The following is a 23,068-nucleotide window of genomic DNA, read 5'->3' as shown; positions in this document are numbered from 1 at the left end:
GAAAGGAAATTGTTGTCCTTATATTAGGAAACACTTCCTTTAGTTCTTAAAGGGTTAAGAAGAAGGTGCCCCCTCGCGCCGTCGTCGTCGCTCGCTCGGCTCAACTTGGGCTTCGGATTTGGATTTGGATTTGGAAATTCACGTGTAACGGTAATCCTTCCAAAAAGTCGTTACTTTTCCCAAATGGTAATCCTTCCGAAAAGTCGTTACTTTTTCCAAAGGACACAATGTTCTGGAAAAAATGGGTCTGAACAGATTTTCTGAACAGACGCGTTCCTTGCTGCAAATGCTATAAATAAGAGGTCTTTTTCATTTTTTCAAACACTGAAATTTTCCCTCTCTGCATACATTTTCTTACATAAATAAAATTGTCGATCGACTGAGTCTGTGTGTGCTCTTGTTGCTGTTCTTGCGTTCGCTGAAGTTATTGAAGTTTGAGGTACCGTTGCTTCTTTAACAGGTTAATCCATTTTATCTTGGGAGGAATTAATCTGCAACCTCGGGTACAGTGAGGGGATTTAATTTCTTAAGGAAACACAGTGGTTTCTGTGGACTCGGATTAAAAATCATTCTGTCAATTTCATCTTTTTTCTGTTTCTGTATTTTTGACTAACCTGAATATAGGAGATAACAATCTTAAGAAATTTATATAGTTTCTGTATTTGAGGTTTCTTGAGATAAAAACCTTTATGGTTTTCTACTCTGTTTGAATTTTTAAAATTCATTCGGTTAACAATTAAAAGAACAAAAAAACTTTATCGTTAAATCAGAAACAGTTTGTGTAAGGATTTATTCTTTACTGGTAGTATTTCACATACTAAATTGTCTGCCATTTGTGACAAAAAAATGACTAATTCAAGTCAATTAAATGCTGGAACAGTAAGTGCTGAAACAACATCAGTTGCACACAATCGTTCAAATGCTGCCCTAGCACCGGCTGAGAAACCTGCAAAGTTTTCTGGAGTCGACTTCAAGAGATGGCAGCAAAAGATGTTCTTCTATCTGACTATGTTGAGTCTGCAGAGGTTCATTATTGAGAACGTTCCTATTATGTCGGATGAAACTCTGCCTGAAGAACGATTCTTGGTAACAGAAGCATGGACACATTCTGATTTTTTGTGTAAAAATTATATTTTGAGTGGCCTGCAGGATGATCTGTACGATTTGTACAGTAATGTGAATGATGCGTTTCAAAAGACTGCAATTATTGAGAAGTTACCTCCATTGTGAAAGGACTTCAAAAACTACTTGAAACATAAATGCAAGGAGATGACTGTTGAAGATCTCATGGTAAGGCTGAGAATCGAAGAGGATAACAAGGCCGCAGAAAAGAGATCGCGTGGTAATTCAACAATATCTAGAGTAAATATTGTTGAAGAAGATCCCACAAAATCAAAGAAAAGAAAGAAAGCATCTGGTCCAAAGAGCAATCCTCCTAAGAAGAAATTCAATGGAAGCTGCTTCAACTGTGGCAAACGTGGTCATAAGGCTAATGAATGTAGGGGTCCCAAGAAGGACAAGAAGAAGGATCAAGCAAATTTGGCAGAATCCAAAGGAGAGATGGTCGATCTTTGTGCAATGCTTTCAGAATGCAACTTGGTTGGAAATCCAAGAGAATGGTGGATAGATTCTGGTGCCTCATGCCATGTTTGTGCCAACAAAGAATTATTTTCATCATATACTCCAGCACCTACAGACGAGAAGTTGTTTATGGCAAATTCCGTTGTTGCAAAGGTGGAAGGAACTGGCAAGATCCTTCTAAAGATGACATCAGGCAAGGTGGAGACTTTGAACATGGTCTCGTATGTTTCGGAATTGCGAAAGAACCTAGTTTCTATACCAGTTCTGACTAACAATGGATTCAAATGTGTATTTGTTTCTGATAAAGTTGTAGTAAGTAAGAATGAGATGTATGTAGGAAAACGTTACCTCACTGAGGGCCTTTTTAAACTCAATGTAATTGTACTTGATATGAATAAAGATTCTGCTTCTTCTTACTTGCTTGAGTCTAAATGTTTATGGCATGAACGCTTGGGACACGTTAATAACAAAACCTTGCGAAAACTGATTAACTTAAATGTTTTGCCTAAATTTGAGTGCAATAAATCAAAATGTCAAGATTGCGTTGAATCTAAGTATGCTAAGCATCCTTATAAATTTGTTGCAAGGAGTTCATATCCCTTAGAACTGATTCACACTGACATTTGTGACATGAAGTCAACACCAACACGTGGTGGGAAAAAGTATTGCATAACTTTTATTGACGATTGCACTAAATATTGTTATGTCTATTTGCTAAATGGTAAGGATGAAGCAATAGATGCATTTAGGCAATATAAGACTGAAGTTGAAAATCAGTTGGATAGAAAGATCAAAATGATCAGAAGTGATAGAGGTGGAGAATATGAATCTCCATTTGCGGAAATATGTTTGGAAAATGGAATAATCTATCAAACTACTGCTCCTTACTCTCCACAATCTAATGGAATTGCAGAAAGAAAAAACCGAACTTTAAAGGAAATGATGAATGCCTTACTTATAAATTCAGGTTTACCACAAAACTTGTAGGGGGAGGCTATCCTTACAGCAAATCGAATACTCAATAGAGTGCCTCATACGAAGACACATGTTATTCCATATGAGAAATGGAAAGGTAGAAAACCCAACTTGAAATATTTCAAAGTGTGGGGGTGTCTTGCCAAAGTCCAGGTTCCTATACCTAAGAGGGTGAAAATAGGGTCTAAGACTGTGGATTGTGTATTCATTGGATATGCCACAAATAGTAAGGCATGTCGATTTTTGGTTCATAAATCCGAACATCCTGATATTCATGATAATACGGTAATGGAATCAGATAATGCTGGATTTTTTGAACATATCTATCCGTATAAAACTAGACTTGAGTCATCTAGTGGAGGGTCTAAACAACCTCGAGAAGAACCAAAAGAGAATGAAACCAATGAAGAGAGTCCAAGGCGCAGTAAACGTCAAAGGACAGCTACTTCATTTGGATCTGATTTTGTAACATTCCTTCTTGAAAGTGAGCCTCAAACATTCAAGGAAGCGATGTTGTCTAGCGACTCAACCTCTTGGAAGGAGGCTGTCAATAGTGAGATTGAATCAATCTTAAGCAATCATGCCGGGGAGTTGGTTGATCTTCCTCCAGGGAACAAACCTTTGGGTTCTAAATGGATCTTCAAAATGAAGATGAAAGATGATGGAACTATTGGCATATATAAAGCAAGACTTGTTGTAAAAGGCTTTAGACAGAAACAAGGTCTTGATTATTTTGACACATACTCGCCAGTGACTAGGATTACATCAATTCGGATGTTAATTGCCCTAGCTGCAGTATACGGTCTTGAAATCCATCAAATGGATGTGAAAACTGCATTCTTAAATGGAGAGTTGGAGGAAGAAATCTACATGGAACAGCGAGAGGGTTTCGTAGTTCCCGGCAAAGGAAAGAAAGTATGCAAACTTGTTAAGTCACTTTATGGACTAAAACAAGCACTGAAACAATGGCATGCAAAGTTTGATCAAACCATGTTGTCAAACGGATCTACGATCAATGAGTGTGATAAATGTGTTTACATTAAGACACTACGGGTCAGGAAGTCATTGTATGCCTATATGTGGATGACATGCTGATAATGAGCAAGGACATTGCCAATATAAAAGCTACTAAGCGTATGCTTGCTAGTAAGTTTGATATGAAAGATCTAGGAGTAGCCGATTTGATATTGGGAATAAAGATTCACCAAACTCCTAACGGTCTAGCATTGTCTCAATCTCATTATATTCAAAAGGTACTTGAAAAGTTCAAGTATTTGAATTTCAAAATGGCAAAGACCCCAATTTATGTGAATCTTAATCTTGCTAAGAATAAAGGTGAAAGTCAGTCTCAATTGGATTATGCCAGAGTATTGGGATGTTTGATGTATGTCATGAATTGTACACGACCAGACATAGCTTGCGCTATAAGTAAACTGAATCGATACACAAGTAATCCCAATCAAAATCATTGGTTGGCAATGAAGAGAGTTTTGGGGTACTTAGAAGATACTCAAAACTATGCTTTGCATTACAACAAATATCCAGCAGTTCTTGAAAGATATAGTGATGCAAATTGGATTACTGGGTCAACTGAAATGAAATCCACGAGTGGATATGTTTTCACTATTGGTGAAGGAGCAATTTCTTGAAAATCATCCAAACAAACATGTATAGCTCGCTCTACAATGGAGTCAGAATTCATCGCCTTAGACAAGGCAGGTGAAGAAGTTGAATGGCTCCGGAATTTCTTAGAAGATATTTCGTTTTGGCCCAAACCAATGGCCCCAATATGCATACACTGCGATAGTCAAGCTGCAATAGGAAAGGCTGGAAACGTTATGTATAACGGGAAGTCTCGTCACATAAGACGAAGACATAACTCTGTTAGACAACTACTCTCTAGTGGAATTATCACAATTGACTATGTAAAGTCAAAGGATAATGTGTCGGATCCACTTACAAAAGGCCTAACTAGAGAGGGAGTTAAGAGATCATCAACGGGAATGGGACTATGGCCGAGAACAAGTCATCGTGGCGGTATCTCTACCTAGAAGACTGGAGATCCCAAGATCTAGGTTCAAGGAGATAAACAAAGTCATAGATGACGGTTCAACATTGTCAAAACATACTTGATGGTCCATTCCCATGATGAGACAATGTTCAGTAACCAGGATAAAGGCATAAGGACTTTTTAATGGTTTCTAAGTCTGATACAGGGTATATCAAATAGTGTATCTACGGGATAACACAGCTAGAAACCACCTATGTAAGTGTGAAGTGTAAGCCGCTTCAAGGAGAACCCGGTAAGGCCAGTTCTCTAAGCACTTATTAACCGAGATGTGTTCATGGAAGAAACGAACAAAACAATGAGAACCAAAATCAGTTCAAGGGTTGATTGTGTGACTTATGTTGTCTAGGTATACACTAAAGCTCGACGGTTCAAAGATACCAAATCTACCGATTGACCGAGTATATCCGATATATGTTCACTACGGAAAGTTTAAAGGGAAACCTACTTATCCAAATGCGATTAACCCTTACTTACGAGACACACAAGTTTTTCATGCATATGTTTTAACAATAGCCATTCCCCATTCATGTGGGGGATTGTTGGGTTTAGCAAGGTGTGAATGGGAAATAAAAAGAGAAAATGGAAAGTGGAAGAAGCAATGAAAGTGGGGGAACCAATTTTGGAGGGAAAATGAAAAGTCATCATTGCAAAAGTGCAAATGAAAGGTCATTTTTACCATATCGGTAGAAGAAAGGAAATTGTTGTCCTTATATTAGGAAACACTTCCTTTAGTTCTTAAAGGGTTAAGAAGAAGGTGCCCCCTCGCGTCGTCGTCGTCGTCGCTCGCTCGGCTTCGGCTTCAGATTTGGATTTGGCAAGTGATTGATTGATAATATTTTTGGACAAAATTTATTTAATCAATCTTGTTAAATCATTTCCTTTCTCTTATAAATTAATTCAGAATGTTAATTAAATAACAGAATTAATTTGGCGCATCTGAATTTATTTGAAATTCACGTGTAACGGTAATCCTTCCAAAAAGTCGTTACTTTTCCCAAACAGTAATCCTTCCAAAAAGTCGTTACTTTTCCCAAAGGACACAATGTTCTGGAAAAAACAGGTCTAAACAGATTTTCTGAACAGACGCGTTCCTTGCTTCAAATGGCTATAAATAAGAGGTCTTTTTCATTTTTTCAAACACTGAAATTTTTCCTCTCTGCATACATTTTCTTACATAAATAAAATTGTCGATCGACTGAGTCTGTGTGTGTTCTTGTTGCTGTTCTTGCGTTCGTTGAAGTTATTGAAGTTTGAGGTACCGATACTTCTTTAACAGGTTAATCCGATTTATCTTGGGAGGAATTAAACTGCAACCTCGGGTACAGTGAGGGGATTAAATTTCTTAAGGAAACACAGTGGTTTCTGTGGACTCGGATTAAAAATCATTCTGTCAATTTCATCTTTTTTCTGTTTCTGTATTTTTGACTAACCTAAATACAGGAGATAACAAGATCCATTTCATTCACTTAATTATCACAATTATTATGTAAATACTATGCACACATATTTTTCATATAAGATTACGTTAATATTAAGATATCAAGTGATAATATATAAGTAAATGCTTCAACATACTAACCTCATTGTCAGCAACAATGGATAATCCATGAGTTTTTGATGAATCATCTCCATCCGAATCGTCAAATATGATTATAAAATCTAGAAATCATTAAAATAAAATCTTAAAAAAGGATAAGTTATCATAAAATTTCAAACAATCATGATATTTCAAATTTAGAAATACATAAAATTCTTTAATTAAATGATTTTAGAATATAAAATGGTAATCTTGTTGTTTATGCTCTTTACAACTGCTTTTTATGATAAATAAATGAAGATCCATTGAAAAATCTAACAAATCCGCAATTGCACAAATTAATTGATTGTTTTTTTTTTTGGCCCATATTTTTCACAATATGAGATTGTTTGTTAAGAACTTGTATAAAACGGTAAAACTTAACTAGTTTCGAGAAGCAAAAAAAACATAACAAGCATTAACCATAGTAGATCGTGAAATACTACAAATATGAATATATTTTAATCAGTATTAGATTAAATTCATCGTCACTCTACATGCATCTAATTATTTTAGTACAAAAAGGGAGGGAGGGGTAAACATTGAACAAACCACAAATTTTTTAAAAAAAAACAATAAAATGACGGTTGTGTATAGTCTACTATAGCCTATGCCAACATACAAGATGAACAAAAATCTTCAATAATAAAACTGCGTATATGAAAATGATAGAAAAATATATAAGGAGCTCCTTTTATTTAATATTTTTTTTTATTTTGATTTTTGATGAATATATGATTGTATTGATGATTTCTTATGTTAAAAATATTATTGTGAAAACATATAAGTTGTCTCACTTACTATTAGTATGAATTGTAACATATATACTTTTTGTATAATTTAAAACTTCTTGCTAATGTTATATTCTTTTTAACTAGTCAATTTTGTGCAACACATTTATTTTGTGTTCACATTATTTTTTGAAAAATGTTTATTTTGTTTCCGCATTATTTTTATCTTATATTGATGACTATTTTAAAAATAAAAAGCATAACTTTGAATGTTACATAGCTATAGGTGATATGATATTTATATTTTTGTAAAACCATCTGATTTGCTAATACTAAAAAGTATTATTTTTCTTCTCTCAAAATATTAATATAGTTAAACAAAATTTTCTTATTTCTATACAATAACTTTTGAATCTAAGATCCAAGGGTTCCTTATAATTCAAAAGGTGAAGAGGGTATCATTTATAAAATTCAAAGAATTGAATTACATGATTTGATTAAAGTTTACTCATCTCTATATAACAACTTTTGGCTGACAATTTAAGATCTGAAGATTCATTCTCATTTAGAAGGGGGAGAATACTATTATCATCACCCATCAAGAAATCTTAAACCCTTACCACTGCAATATCATATAGTTGACCAAATTTTGCTAGACATATGTATTTTTTTTTTAAAAAAAATAGTTAAATAATTTTCAAGATTTCATACTAAATTAACTAGAATACAATACAACATAATGAAACCATAACATTAGTTCCATAACTTACAATAAATTTATAATATAAAAATGTAGCCTACCATAATTTTAAAAGCCAGTGTTGATGAATTTACCTTGAACATTGTTGCTTGTACCCATGGATAAACTCATTTGCCAAATGAATTTTGCTGGGCTGATAAAAAATTGAGAATAAAAAATTAATTTTGATGATTTAAGAGGAAAGGTCTATATATACCGATGTGTATACATATATAAATTATTGTATTTATACAGTTCATAAAAAGAGACGAGGATATTTAAATTAAAACACTCATACCTTTCACAAGAAAGTCTTGAAATGGAAAAAATTGAAATGAATTACATCTTTCACAAATTTTATAATGAATATTTGTGTCAAATTGAGATTACCATAATTTCCATCATATTTCACCTATAGTTTTAATTAATTATTAATAAATTACTATAAAATACATAGTTATTAATCAATGTCTTAAATTAAATATAGGACAATCTAATCTAAACATTAATTCTAACAAACCAAAAGCATTGCATGATAAATATAGTAAATTGATTATAATATTTCTAGTTATTGTGTTATGGTATGAACACACAATAGAACATTTGGATATCTATGGCGTAAAAATTATATCAAATTCTTATAATTAAAGTTTATCAGAAAATATTAAAGTTGACCAAAATTCTTTAAAAATAGTTCATATCTAAAATTTATATTTGATTTGTGAGGCCATAATTCATGCAAATAACTTTAAACACTCTATTATTACCATAAGCGCTTACAACTCCACCCCACACCCAAAGCACCACAAAGATTTGAAAATGTTTGGGTTCTTAGTTTTGATTCACCTCATATATGGTTGATGTCACGATCTGAGCCTACACCCTGAGCGTGGCCGGCACTCAAGAATCAATGATGGTCCACAAGCAAAACTTCAGTCTGGCTGACTACAAGCGAAAAACTAATTCGAGCAATAATAGGCTTAAAATTGAATTAAATTCATTAAAACTCAAATACTAAACTTCATGAAGTCTGGAAAGTACTCAATAACAATATTTATAGTTTTTAAAATGACTCAAAAGAAGGTAAATACAGAATTACTCCTCAAATATAACTATCTATGAAGCCTCTACTGTTAAAGAAGGATATCGGGACAAGACCCAGGACATCTCAAAACTACTTAACTAAAAGTAAATGCGAGGTCCTCCAGAATACAATGAGGCTCACCCAAAAGCTAACTGGAGTGTAGAGTGATCTCAACTAAGCACATGTTGATAATCCTAAACATTTGTATCTACATCATAAAAGGATGCAGGTCGAATGACATCAGTACATTAAATGTACGAGAATGCAAGGAGAACTGAAAGCGTAGATTAATGTACTGAAATGTTGATAGCACTCAACTCAATCAATACATGAACATGAAGTAAAAATATTTAACTTTACAACAATATAAAGTATAGAAACAATATAACAAAAAATAATACAGTACTTGTGGGGAGTTTCTCTAACCGACAATCGTTACTATAGGCCTAGCAATGTACAGTATTTTACCTACGCTGCAAGGGTCATCCTATACCTTATCGAGATATAGGTTGATATTATGAATATGGATCCATCTAATAGGCCTTCTTAGAGGCAGAAAGGAGTCGCACGAAGAATCAATGTTATCCTATCCTACGGTGGCTACGTAGCCTTATGGGACTTCCAAATTATAAAAGACTCTAACCCAATTCGGTGCTCAATACTATTCCCAAATTAATGAATATAACTTTATCCTCAATGTATTAAAACATACTCTTTCTCTGGTTTGAGATAATTGCTCCAATTATCCTCTAAAAATAAATAATTGTTCATGAAATATCTTTAAACTCATAAACTCTTTTTAGAAATCGAAGTTTCTCTTTTCTCAATGGAAAAATGATACATTTGGGAATACATAGTTTCTTTAAACTTTACTCAAATTTGTATCTTTAAATTTTCCTCAAAGAACTCAGTTCAAAACACAAATTTTGGCTTTAAAGGATTTTCAAGATTTATAACTCAAAATAGAATTCATGTTGAGTTATAGATATGAACGAATCAACTCAAAGACCTCAATAACAATATAGACAACTCTAAACTCAAGGACTTAGTTCAAAACTATAGTTAATTGCAAAAGAGTTCTCAACTTTCACTCAAAAGGATTTCTTAAACTTTCCTCTTAACTTTAATTTAATTTGAAATGAAATTAAGAGATGTTATTACGATATGGAGGATCTCTCAACAAGTAAACAAGACTTTAAGAGTTAAAATCAAGAAAAGAGCGAAAACATAATTTTAAAGAACACATATTGGACGAAGAACGCAGGAGAAAAGGGCTTGACAACCCTGGCCGATAGTTGGAGCAGAGCGCCAAGCCTCCAAGTTCTTGTAGACCTTTGATAGGTCCGTTCACCCTCACGTTCACCTCTATAATTGCTAGTTTAAATGCTAATTTGATCCTTACGAGGTATGTAAGCTTTCATAGTGATAGGTCCATTCACCCTCACGCCAATCATAAATTTCTTGAGTTAATTTCATCCATGACAATCCATGTATTAAAGTTCTTAATGAGTTTCTTGAAGTTTCATTCTCAAATTGTCAATGATAGGTTTTTGATGAGTTCTTGAGATGAATGTTATGAGTTTGAGGGTTGTTTTGAGTAGAATTTCATGTACTTCTGTTGAATATTTGAATCAAACAAAGTTTTGAAGAAACCATCCGATTCTAGGTAAATTAGGGCCAAAAATTAAGAAGAAAATTTTGTCGTGATGTTCTCGAAACAAGTTGGGGCGCTGCGCCAGCAGGACTGGCATGGATTCCAGTTGTGCGCCAGAAACCAGCCCCAGTAAGGAGAGGTCTAGCACGGTGCACAACCCCTGTGCCTCAAATTGTGAGACCACTTTCTTCATCGTTTTCGTTCCGTACTTGGTCCTTTAAATGGAGATTTCATCCCTTTCTTAATCCTAGCGATATAAACTACATTTAATCATCACGAGATCCTTCACATTATGAATCCTAACAATCGAATTTATAATTGAAATTCAAGAAAAGACTAAGAGTCAAGTTTGAGAGTGCCTTTCGAGTCTTTCTAAGAAGTCCTTCACCAACCTTTAAGACTTGTTTTAAGACTTGAGTATGAGGATGACGAGTGTTATGTTTCATTTTTAAAAATGAATATATGGGAACTAAGTAATCCCAAGAGTAAACATTTAAAATGGGAGGAAACTTCGATATCCAAATGAGTTCATTACGAGGTTTTGAGGACTATATCTTTTAAGAGAACCTTTTGAGTAATAATCTCAAAGTTTGAGGATGAGGAAATGTTTTTAAACATATTAATTTGATTTATATTATTGAGAGTAATATTGAGCACCGATATTAAGAGGAGTTGAGACAACTTAAAGTCCTTTAAAACCCTTTATGACAACATGGGTAAAAGTTATTACTTTTTAGAAGATTCCTTATTGCTTTTTAGCATAGCCTAGTAGATCCACTTTGTTGAAGATATCTTATACTTTGGCAAGGTATAGGACACTTCTGATAGCGTGGGTGAGACGTTGTATCATAACATAGCTTATAGTAATGGTTGTCGATTTGAGAATCTCCCAAATAAGGGTAAAAAGGTTTATTATTGTATTTTTAAATACATCTGAGTTGTTATCTACTGTTTTAAAAGTGTTATTTATAATGTATCTTTGAGTACCTTTGAGCATCCTTGAGTATCTTTGAGTTGAGTTGAGTTGAGTTGAGTATGTTCTTCTTCTTTATCAAGTTCTAGCTTATGTCTGTGTTTTAGAGTTCCCCTTGCATGCTCGTACATTTCAGGTACTGACGCCATTTGGCCTGCATCTTTTATGATGCAGACATAGGAGTTCAAGGTCTTCAACAGGCGTACTGCTGATACCACGTGCAGTTCCAGAGTTGCTTTGGTGAGCATCCTTTCTTCTGGAGGATTCCCATTTACTTTTCAATTATGTTAGGATGTCGTGGATATTGTGCCAACTTCCATCGTTAGCATTAGCAGTTTCATAGATAGTAGTGTTTTGATGAGTCTTTTCCATTTCTTTAGCTAAATGTTTCAAAGACCAACCAACACACACAAATTGAACTTACGAGCTTAAGAGAACACAAAAGTTTTAGATGCTTTAACTCTTAACTCCTCCATCGATTTTACAGTCACAAAAAAAATATATAGTCAAAGTTAAGAAATAGATATAATCATATGTCAAAACAAACAAAACAACCAATAATTTCTTTTAAAATAAAATTAAGAGTATACGATATAATTATGGCTCTCTGATCTAGAGAATTTTTCAAGACGCTCATGGAGCAGATTTCTTTCTTTTGGAAGATGCGCACATCTTTGTCGTTCTCTTCCTCTTTTCTTCTATGACCTCGGGGTCATTACTCACTCTCATTCGTTGGGATCTATAAGGCCTTCTAGGGATGAATGCATTGCTCCCTCTTGATATCACGGGTCGTCTTGCTAGTGCTCGTGTGGATTTATCTTTAAGTCGAATTGGCCTATAATGAATTAAAGTACCAAAATAATTAACAACAACAATAACAATTTAAAATGTGACGATAAATTAAACTTGATTATCTTTTAGCATGCAAGACGCAATTACCTTGACGATGATGCCAAATGATGTGATTCTAGAGGTTGCAAAGTCTTGGTCAAATGACTTGTGACTTCTTGATCAACTTCTTGACTAACCTCGACAATTCCATGGATCAATGTCTATAAAAGTAAATATAAAATATTTTTAGCATTTTGCAAACTATAGTTAAGACTCCTTAATCTAAACACTCAAAAGTCAAATGTAGATCCATTTCATTCACTTAATTATCACAATTATTATGTAAATACTATGCACACATATTTTTCATATAAGATTACGTTAATATTAAGATATCAAGTGATAATATATAAGTAAATGATTCAACATACTAACCTCATTGTCAGCAACACTTGATAATCCATGAGTTTTTGATGAATCATCTCCATCCGAATCGTTAGATATGATTATAAAATCTAGAAATCATTATAATAAAATCTTAAAAAAGGATAAGTTATCATAAAATTTCAAACAATCATGATATTTCAAATTTAGAAAAACATAAATTCTTTAATTAAATGATTTTAGAATATAAAATGGTAATCTTGTTGTTTATGCTCTTTACAACTGCTTATTATGATAAATAAATGAAGATCCATTGAAAAATCTAACAAATCCGCAATTGCACAAATTAATTGATTGATTTTTTTTTTTGGCCTATATCTTTCACAATATAAGATTGTTTGTTAAGAACTTGTATAAAACGGTAAAACTTAACTAGTTTCGAGAAGCAAAAAAAACATAACAAGCATTGACCATAGTAGATCGTGAAATACTACAAATATGAATATATTTTAATCAGTATTAGATCAAATTCATCGTCACTCTACATGCATCTAATTATTTTAATACAAAAAGGGGGGGAGGGGTAAACATTGAACAAACCACAATTTTTTAAAAAAAAAACAATAAAATGACGGTTGTGTATAGTCTACTATAGCCTATGCCGACATACAAGATGAACAAAAATCTTCAATAATAAAACTGCATATATGAAAATGATAGAAAAATATATAAGGAGCTCATTTTATTTTATATTTTTTTTATTTTGGTTTTTGATGAATATATGATTGTATTGATGATTTCTTATGTTAAAAATATTATTGTGGAATGTCACACATAAATATTGTTGTGTTGCTCTTTCTATCAAGTATATTGATTTCATTTAATCCCATTAACATTTTGGTTTTGAAAATCAATAATCATTTTAATTTATTACAAATGTTATATGTGTGTAAGTTGTTAGTCGTAATAAAATGTTAGATCTTACATATTCAATGATAAAATAAAAGAATTGAATAAGTGTGTATATATATATATATTTTTTTTTTAATTTTTACTTTATTTTTTTTCTTCTTATGAAAACATATAAGTTGTCTCACTTACTATTAGTATGAATTGTAACATATATACTTCTTGTATGATTTAAAACTTCTTGCTAATGTTATATTCTTTTTAACTAGTCAATTTTGTGCAACACATTTATTTTGTGTTCACATTATTTTTTGAAAAATGTTTATTTTGTTTCCGCATTATTTTTATCTTATATTGATTATTATTTTAAAAATAAAAAGCATAACTTTGAATGTTACATAGCTATAGGTGATATGATATTTATATTTTTGTAAAACCATCTGATTTGCTAATTCTAAAAAGTATTATTTTTCTTCTCTCAAAATATTAATATAGTTAAACAAAATTTTCTTATTTCTATACAATAACTTTTGAATCTAAGATCCAAGGGTTCCTTATCATTCAAAAGGTGAAGAGGGTATCATTTATAAAATTCAAAGAATTGAATTACATGATTTGATTAAAGTTTACTAATCTCTATATAACAACTTTTGGTTGACAATTTAAGATTTGAAGATTCATTCTCATTTAGAAGGGGGAGAATACTATTATCATCACCCATCAAGAAATATTAAACCCTTACCACTGCAATATCATATAGTTGACCAAATTTAACTAGACATATGTTTTTTAAAAAAAAAAAATAGTTAAATAATTTTCAAGATTTCATAATAAATAAACTAGAATACAATACCACATAATGAAACCATAACATTAGTTCCATAACTTATAATAAATTTATAATATAAAAATGTAGCCTACCATAATTTTAAAAGCCAGTGTTGATGAATTTATGTAATGACCCTAAAGGTCATTTTTGGAAATTTTTATAAAATGACCGTTTTACCCCTCCCGATAGTTGCCCCGAGTCCTAATTGTTGTATTTTCGAACTTGGTTTGAAGGAAAAATTGATGAAAAGTGGAGTTTTTGGAAAGTTGAGTTTTTACGAGTTAAAGTTTGGTTAAAAGTGCTATTTCGAGTCATTTGGAGTTTTGAGACTCTAATCGGATTTCCGTCGGTTCCAGCAGTTTTAGAATGTTGAAACGGGTCTATGGGAATTTACGGAGTCGAATTTGGAGTTAAAACGAAGATTTGAGGTCCTAAGTTGCAAAAATTGTGAAATTTTGATCAAGAGTTGACTTTGGTCAACAAACGAGGTTCCGGTGCTCGAAATAGAATTCTGAGGGCACCGTTGGATTCAGGGGGTGATTCTAAGTCTAGAATGAGTCTTGGTTGAATTTTTAGAGGCCCCGAGTGCGTTTCGAGTTTTTGAGCCTAAAGTTAGTTTCTTGACGCCTTATCGGATACCGGGTCAAGGAGACCTCGAATTCAAATTTCGACGATTTCATTGAGTCGGAAATGTCATTTTCATGCTAATAGCATATTTGGTTTGTGTTCGGGAAGTATCAAATGAGTTTTGGATGAGCTTTTAAGCTTCTTGGATGCTTTGACACTATTTCAGCAAATTGTGGCAACTAAAGGGTTCATTATTAGTTTTAAAGGTCGAAAAATTATTCCGAAGGTTCTGAAATTTTGAGCATGAATTATAGGACTTATCTGCAAATTTTGGTGCATTTTCGCTAACCCGAGATTGGACTTTTATCGCAAATAAGAAATAATTGTTTACCGAGTAGAAATGATATTTGACTGGGCAAACGAGCATGAAATTGAGCTCCGATTGAACGAGCAGGTCCGTATCATTATTTAAGACATTTACAAAAAAGAATCGGGTCATTTCACTATCGTATGAGGAAATTACGGCCTTTTTAGTGAAAGATTAACTGCTGTTTTTCTGGTGCATAACAGCCATGTACTGTTATAAAAATCTCAGACTGTGTTCATTTGGTATTTTGAGCATATCGGGAGTTCTAGAGATCGGAATGGAGTGATTCTTACGGGTTTCTTCTTGAATTAATATGAGGGTTAGTATTCAATCTTCAATTCGACATTTTCTCATAATTTCTTTATCTGGTTTTTTTTCCTATCCGTAAATCTCTTGGGAAAAATTGGGGTTTTATCGATTTGGACTCCCTTTTTGATGAAAAAGGTATATTTACGATCCTTATGTTATGGGTAAACTGATTTTAACATAAAATTATTGATTCATCGATTATTTTCATCATATTAACCGCGTACAATTTGGACTTTCCCGGTAAAGTTAAAGTTTGATAAATTGAGAATTTCAAGGTCGATCTTAACTCCGTTTTTGATGAAATTTCATATTTGAACTTATCTAAGCATGGGTAAGATGTTTTTCAAGAGATATTTCATTTTCGAGTCGGGGTTTCGGATCCGAATATTTTAGGCTTCTTCAAGAACGTGGATTTTCCTTCAAATTGAGTTTGTGAATTGATTTCAACTCCGTTTTCAAATTGGTTTTCACCATTAGCTTCCAAATACTTTAAGGATCATTTTACATCAAAAATTTCCAGATTTGGGTATCGTTTTCCGATATGAGACTTTTGGACCGTTTTGCCCTTTTTCCCTAAATTTCTTGATTTTGGTGTCATTGGACTCGAATTGTGATTGTGAATAATTGTTTGAATAGATTATCGTGATCCGGATTATACTCGGAAAGGAAAGGCTCAAGTCAAGTAACTTTTGGAGTTCGTTTTAAGGCAAGTGGCTTCCAAACTTTGTAAAACTCTTAGACTACGCATGACTACTTTCCTAATTGTGTTGGGGAGTAATGGGGATTGAGGATGGGTTTTATTTGTTGATTGAAATTGTTGTAAATGAAAGATGGGGAATAAAACGAGCTAAATGTGTTATATGTGACTTGAATTTGTTGAATAAGTCATGTGATAACTGATATTGAGGGGATAGAAGAGCATGAGTAGGCTATGATTGATACAGACATTGATGTTGAGACAGGTGATGTGTAATACTATGATGTGGTCGTGATATGGTTGTGATTGAGACAGGTGATGTGTAATACTATGATGTGGTCGTGATATGGTTGTGATTGAGACAGGTGATGTGTAATACTATGATGTGGTCGTGATATGGTTGTGATTGAGACAGGTGATGTGTAATACTATGATGTGGTCGTGATATGGTTGTGATTGAGACAGGTGATGTGTAATACTATGATGTGGTCGTGATATGGTTGTGATTGAGACAGGTGATGTGTAATACTATGATGTGGTCGTGATATGGTTGTGATTGAGACAGGTGATGTGTAATACTATGATGTGGTCGTGATATGGTTGTGATTGAGACAGGTGATGTGTAATACTATGATGTGGTCGTGATATGGTTGTGATTGAGACAGATGATGTGTAATACTATGATGTGGTCGTGATATGGTTGTGATTGAGACAGGTGATGTGTAATACTATGATGTGGTCGTGATATGGTTGTGATTGAGACAGGTGATGTGTAATACTATGATGTGGTCGTGATATGGTTGTGATTGAGACAGGTGATGTGTAATACTATGATGTGGTCGTGATATGGTTGTGATTGAGACAGGTGATGTGTAATACTATGATGTGGTCGTGATATGGTTGTGATTGAGACAGGTGATGTGTAATACTATGATGTGGTCGTGATATGGTTGTGATTGAGACAGGTGATGTGTAATACTATGATGTGGTCGTGATATGGTTGTGATTGAGACAGATGATGTGTAATACTATGATGTGGTCGTGATATGGTTGTGATTGAGACAAATGATGTGTAATACTATGATGTGATCGTGATATGATTGTGATTGATGACATGTGCATATTCATTATTCATCCCATGTGTGAACTATCTGTTGCATGAGTTCTGAGACACAGATATGAGGATGGATGGATATGAGACACAGTTGAGACTAGCTCCGGCTAGAGATATATGAGATGGACTAGCTCCGGCTAGCAATTTGGATGCCGATGAGATCTGGTTTCGGCGGTGATACATGGTCCATGTGTGGCCCCCATGGGTTCTGATTTGAGTATTCAGCGCGAACTGATTACGTCAACAGATGTGTATCGTAGGACAGACATACATCACGACTACATGACATCATTATTGCATTTTGCATCATATTTGCCTTATCTTTGTCTGTGATGTTGAGATTGTATCGGTTTACCCTTCTTATGTGGAATTTGATCTACTTGCTCTTATTTGTTGATCTGAGGTTGATGAGGATATACTGTTGATTCTGGCTATTGAATATGATCTGTTTAGCATAGGTTGGTTGGTTTGCTGCTAGATTGAAGTTTCGGTGATTCGGTTGGGATTGAAAGGAGTTGTTTGTAGCTGCTAGTTTTGCTTAGTTTAGAGTTACTTGCAAGTACCTGTGGTTTTCGGTACTCACCCTTGGTTCTACACAATTGTGTAGGTTGACAGCTCTCTAAGATTCGGCTTAGTATTTTCTTTAGCAAATTGAGCTTCGGGACATACTCGAGAGGTAGTGGTTCATTCCAGACGTGCCCTTGAGTTATCTTTACTTTCAGTTTTGTTCTATTCGAGAACTATACTCTGAGACTTGTATATTTTTATTCGAATTCTGTATTTAGAGGTTTGTATATTTGACAACCAAATTCTGGGTAGTGTTGAGTCTTAATTAAAGTCTTCCGCTTATTTATTATCTTTTATTCTCGTATTTCTACTTCTCTATCGTTGTCGTTGGGTTAGGCTGACGTGTTCTTTTACACGTGCCATCACATCCGAATGTGGGGTGTGACAAAATGGTGTCAGAGCCCCAGGTTCATAGGTCTCACATGTACAAGCCAAGTCTAAGTAGCGTCTCAAGGATCGGTACAGAGATGTCTGTACTTATCTTCGAGAGGCTATGGTGACTTTTAGGAAAGATCTTTATCACTTGATTCTCTATCGTGCGTCATTGGTCTGATCTAATTCTTATCACTTCACTCTGTTCTCTCTCTCATTGTAATAACTCGTGGTTGGTCCTGCGTGGGTGCGAGTTTAGGTGTCATCGCGTGATTTTAATGTTAGATATGGTTTTGATGCGGAGGTGACAGGCTTGTGGAAAGGAAGTGTGATCAGACATGGAATTCTCTTCGAGACGAGTGAGTAATGTTGTGGCCAAGGGATGTGCTTTGAGTTTATTGTATTGGAAGATGAACATTTATTAAGAGACTTCAGGAACATCTTAGTTCTCCGGTCATTTATTCAACAACGAGAATAGTGCTTGTGTGACTTATACGACAGAAGTGGCTAGACAATAAAGAATGGTGTAAGTAAGAGAATGACTATGTTGAGAGTGCTGCGACTTTGGAAACTACAGTTTGTGAAGTTCGTCATAAGGGAATGGATTGCGTAGTATATTATGATAATGAAGTTGCATCAACCAAAAATCATAAGTTCTACGATGGTTTTATAGTGTGGGTGTATATCATTACAGGGTCATTGTATGGCAATTACGACGGTAGTCGTGTTATCTTGGTTAGGGTTATGGGCTATGTTGCTTCTGCCATCGATCGAGCTTACGAAATTGTGCATATCATTTTCAGCCGGAGACTGAAGTGCTTTGGTAATGTTTGGCAACTATTTAATGAGTGTAGATGAACAGGTTGTTTGAGTACGACCTTCTCAATGGATCTGATGTCTTCTAGTGGTGGATTTAGCGGTTGTTCATGATGTGGTACTAGTGATATATGGAAGCGGATAAATCTGAGTTGTCAGTTGTTTCACCTAATCGGGCCAGAAGGTTGATGTTGCATTCTCGATTGAGAAATCAAGTGGTTGCTACTATGAACGCTTGAGTTAAGCATTAATTATAAGGAAAGTTATAGTGGTGGATCGAGTGAATCGATCCTGTCTTGTTTCTAAGACAAGGTACGACCCTTGGGTGGTCATGATTATATGGGGAACTAATGACTTCATGATGAGTCAAAAGAAATGGGCAACAATAAGCCATGGATGAAGAAAGTTCTAACAAGTATACTCGTGTAAAGGCAATTAAGGATTTTAGCGAAAAGGTACGATTAAAAAGGAATCGGGTTGGTTTTGTCAATATGTGGGTTGGCAAGGTAAGAGATGATTGGTTGTATCAACTTTTTAGCCATTGGAAGGACTTTTGCATGGTTTGAGTGGTAGCAGTTAAATACTTGTGATTGTAGAAGAGTTCGATGAAGTTTCATTTGAGAAGTTTGACTTAAGGTAAAAGGTAATATGCGGTGGATGTTTGGCCAAGAAACTATAATGATAAATGATTTACGGGAAGAACAAGAGTCTTGCGCGATGGATATAAGTTAAGAGATGTGAAGGAATAAGACATCACGTGTGGATCCTTAGTTTGAAGTTGAGGATTGTGTAAATTTCTGCTTTTATGTTAGATATGACAATGCAAGGTGGACTGGTTCAGCACAAATGTATGATGTGTTATCAGCTACTTTCTGAACACTTGGTATTAGTGTTGGTGGTAAACGTTGTTGTATGAGGAATTCTGCAGTTTTTGAATTGGTTTGAATTGTTCAACTTATGGTAAGTGACTTATGAGTGTCCAACCGGAAGGACTTATAGCTCTACATAGTTATTGAGGATTTTGAACTGGGTTGATAACTCTATTTATGGAATTATCCAGACTATTGTAACGTGTTACATAGATCCTTGATGGTAAATAGAGGTTGTGTGCTCATAGTATACGAAATTATTGGACTGACCAAGAACTGCTTCAAGTTTCGGCATGAGATATATGATGGTTTGAATAATAGTTGAAGCTGGGTAAGTAAAGGATCGCGTGTAATCGATATTGGTCGTGATTCAATAGTTCTATCTCAATGAAAATATACTATGACATTTAGAACTTGGATTATTAGTGATTTGGTGAGACCCATATCGATCGTGGAATGCTTCAATGGAAGGAGGAAGGACCATAATTCAAAATTTTGGAAGCAACGATGTGTTTCTAAGAATGAATAGATACTAGTGGCCGTCTGAGGGTAAAGTAATTGGCCGGTGTGACTATGATGTTCTGGTAGTATTGATATTGTTGGCTTTAATGGATTATTGTAAAAAGTATGAGAAAATGGATAAATTGAGTATGTCTATGATTGTTATGAGGCCGGACTGGCTGATTGTGAAGTCAGACGAATGGGAAGGTGTGTTATGGACATCGTGGAAGGGATATCTTGGGTTGTTCAATTTTGGTTTTGTATATTCTTATGTGACCACCTACCTCATTTCAGACATGGTTTTGGATTATGATTCTCTGTCTATGTTCAGACGTGTTTTTACTTTTGAGGGTAGATGCCTAGTGGTGAATCGGATGGACCGATTCATGCTCTCTTGGCAGAATAGAATACTTGTGTGGGTGGGCCGATTCAGAGATAGTGGGTTTGATGTGGTATTGGGGTGGTGGAAGGTTTTCGGAAGTTCTACAAGTGTCATCTTGCTTTTGGAAAGGTATAGAGAGGCTACCGTATGTGGCTACAGTTTTTGGCTATTTTGGTATTTATCTTGCCTCTGTATGTATGGTTTAGCTAGGTGTGGTTCGATGCTTAGGTGGCCCGTGGGCCTAGTTCTTCCGTTGCTGGAATTGTCTACAATTACGGATCCTACTTCAGTGTTTTGGTGGCATCCTTAGAGGTTTTATATGCTTGGATGGGTCGATCATCAGTTGGATACTTGATCATTTCTATCTGTGGGTTAGATAAGCGTGATTATTCCAAGATGGGTGCTCGATGGATATGCATCAGATTAGTATGACTCAGACTTGTGGAAATGTGGTAATGAGAATGGAATTTTTTCTAGAGTCGGTGATGGTTTGTGTGTTGTGAGAGTTTGGTGACTGATTTAGGTTCATCCTTGATTTTTCTGTGGTTATTGATTCCGAAATTTCTCTCGTGGTTACATGATTAGGGGTTTGTCATGGTAAATATGTTGTGGTTTTGAGATCTTAGATTCAGATTCAATCTTTGAGTTAGTTGGTGGTTTGAAATAACCCTTTGAGGGTTAAGTTGTCAAGATTGATTTGGGAATCCTTTTTATGGATTTTTGGGATAAGGTTTAAGAATGGGTTCGTTTGGAGTAGTAATTATTGAGTTCGGAACTTCACCTCGGGGTTGATAGCGTCGAGTATTTTTGCCTTCTTCTACTATATGTTCGAGGACGAACGTGATTTTTAGTGGTGAATAATGTAATGACCCTAAAGGTCATTTTTGGAAATTTTCATAAAATGACCATTTTACCCCTCCCGATAGTTGCTCCGAGTCCTAATTGTTGTATTTTCGAAGTTGATTTGAAGGAAAAATTGATGAAAAGTGGAGTTTTTGGAAAGTTGAGTTTTTAAGAGTTAAAGTTTGGTTAAAAGTGCTATTTCGAGTCATTTGGAGTTTTGAGACTCGAATCGAATTTCCGTCGGTTCCAGCGGTTTTAGAATGTCGAAACGGGTCTATAAGAATTTACGGAGTCAAATTTGGAGTTAAAACGAAGATTTGAGGTCCTAAGTTGCAAAAATTGTGAAATTTTGATCAAGAGTTGACTTTGGTCAACAAACGAGGTTCCGGTGCTCGAAATGGAATTCCGAGGGCACCGTTGGATTCAGGGGTGATTCTAAGTCTAGAATGAGTCTTGGTTGAATTTTTAGAGGCCCCGAGTGCGTTTCGAGTTTTTGAGCCTAAAGTTAGTTTCTTTACGCCTTATCGGATATCGGGTCAAGGATACCTCGAATTCAAATTCCGACGATTTCATTGAGTCCGAAATGTCATTTTCAAGCTAGTAGCATATTTGGTTTGTGTTTGGGAAGTGTCAAATGAGTTTTGGGTGAACTTTTAAGCTTCTTGGATGCTTTGACACTATTTCAGCAAATTTCGGTGCTCGAAATGGAATTCCGAGGGCACCGTTGGATTCAGGGGGTGATTCTAAGTCTAAAATGAGTCTTGGTTGAATTTTTAGAGGCCCCGAGTGCATTTCGAGTTTTTGAGCCTAAAGTTAGTTTCTTTACGCCTTATCGGATATCGGGTCAAGGATACCTCGAATTCAAATTCCGACGATTTCATTGAGTCCGAAATGTCATTTTCAAGCTAGTAGCATATTTGGTTTGTGTTTGGGAAGTGTCAAATGAGTTTTGGGTGAACTTTTAAGCTTCTTGGATGCTTTGACACTATTTCAGCAAATTGTGGCAACTAAAGGATTCATTATTAGTTTTAAAGGTCGAAAAATTATTTTGAAGGTTCTGAAATTTTGAGCATGAATTGTAGGATTTATCTGCAAATTTTGGTGCATTTTCGCTAACCCGAAATTGGACTTTTATCGCAAATAAGAAATAATTGTTTACCAAGAAGAAATGATATTTGACTGGGCAAACGAGCATGAAATTGAGCTTCGATTGAACGAGCAGGTCCGTATCATTATTTAAGACATTTACAAAAAAGAATCGGGTCATTTCACTATCGTATGAGGAAATTACGGCATTTTTAGTGAAAGACTAACAGCTGTTTTTCTG

General features: G+C 34.6%; 1 protein-coding gene across 1 annotated transcript; it reads left to right on the top strand.

The window, feature by feature from the left end:
• Positions 1 to 1,269: 1,269 nt before the first annotated feature.
• LOC125854839 (uncharacterized) lies at positions 1,270 to 21,330 on the top strand. The gene is made up of 4 exons (XM_049534426.1): positions 1,270 to 1,362; positions 1,489 to 1,802; positions 20,848 to 21,043; positions 21,127 to 21,330. Exons 1-4 carry the CDS (start codon positions 1,270 to 1,272, stop codon positions 21,328 to 21,330), a joined length of 807 nt encoding a protein of 268 aa, XP_049390383.1.
• Positions 21,331 to 23,068: the final 1,738 nt, after the last annotated feature.

This window comes from Solanum stenotomum, chromosome 1 (assembly GCF_019186545.1).
Source record: "Solanum stenotomum isolate F172 chromosome 1, ASM1918654v1, whole genome shotgun sequence".
Classification (NCBI taxonomy): domain Eukaryota; kingdom Viridiplantae; phylum Streptophyta; class Magnoliopsida; order Solanales; family Solanaceae; genus Solanum; species Solanum stenotomum.
The sequence above is the reverse complement of the archived record's forward strand: the minus strand, read 5'-3'. Positions and strand labels throughout refer to the sequence as shown.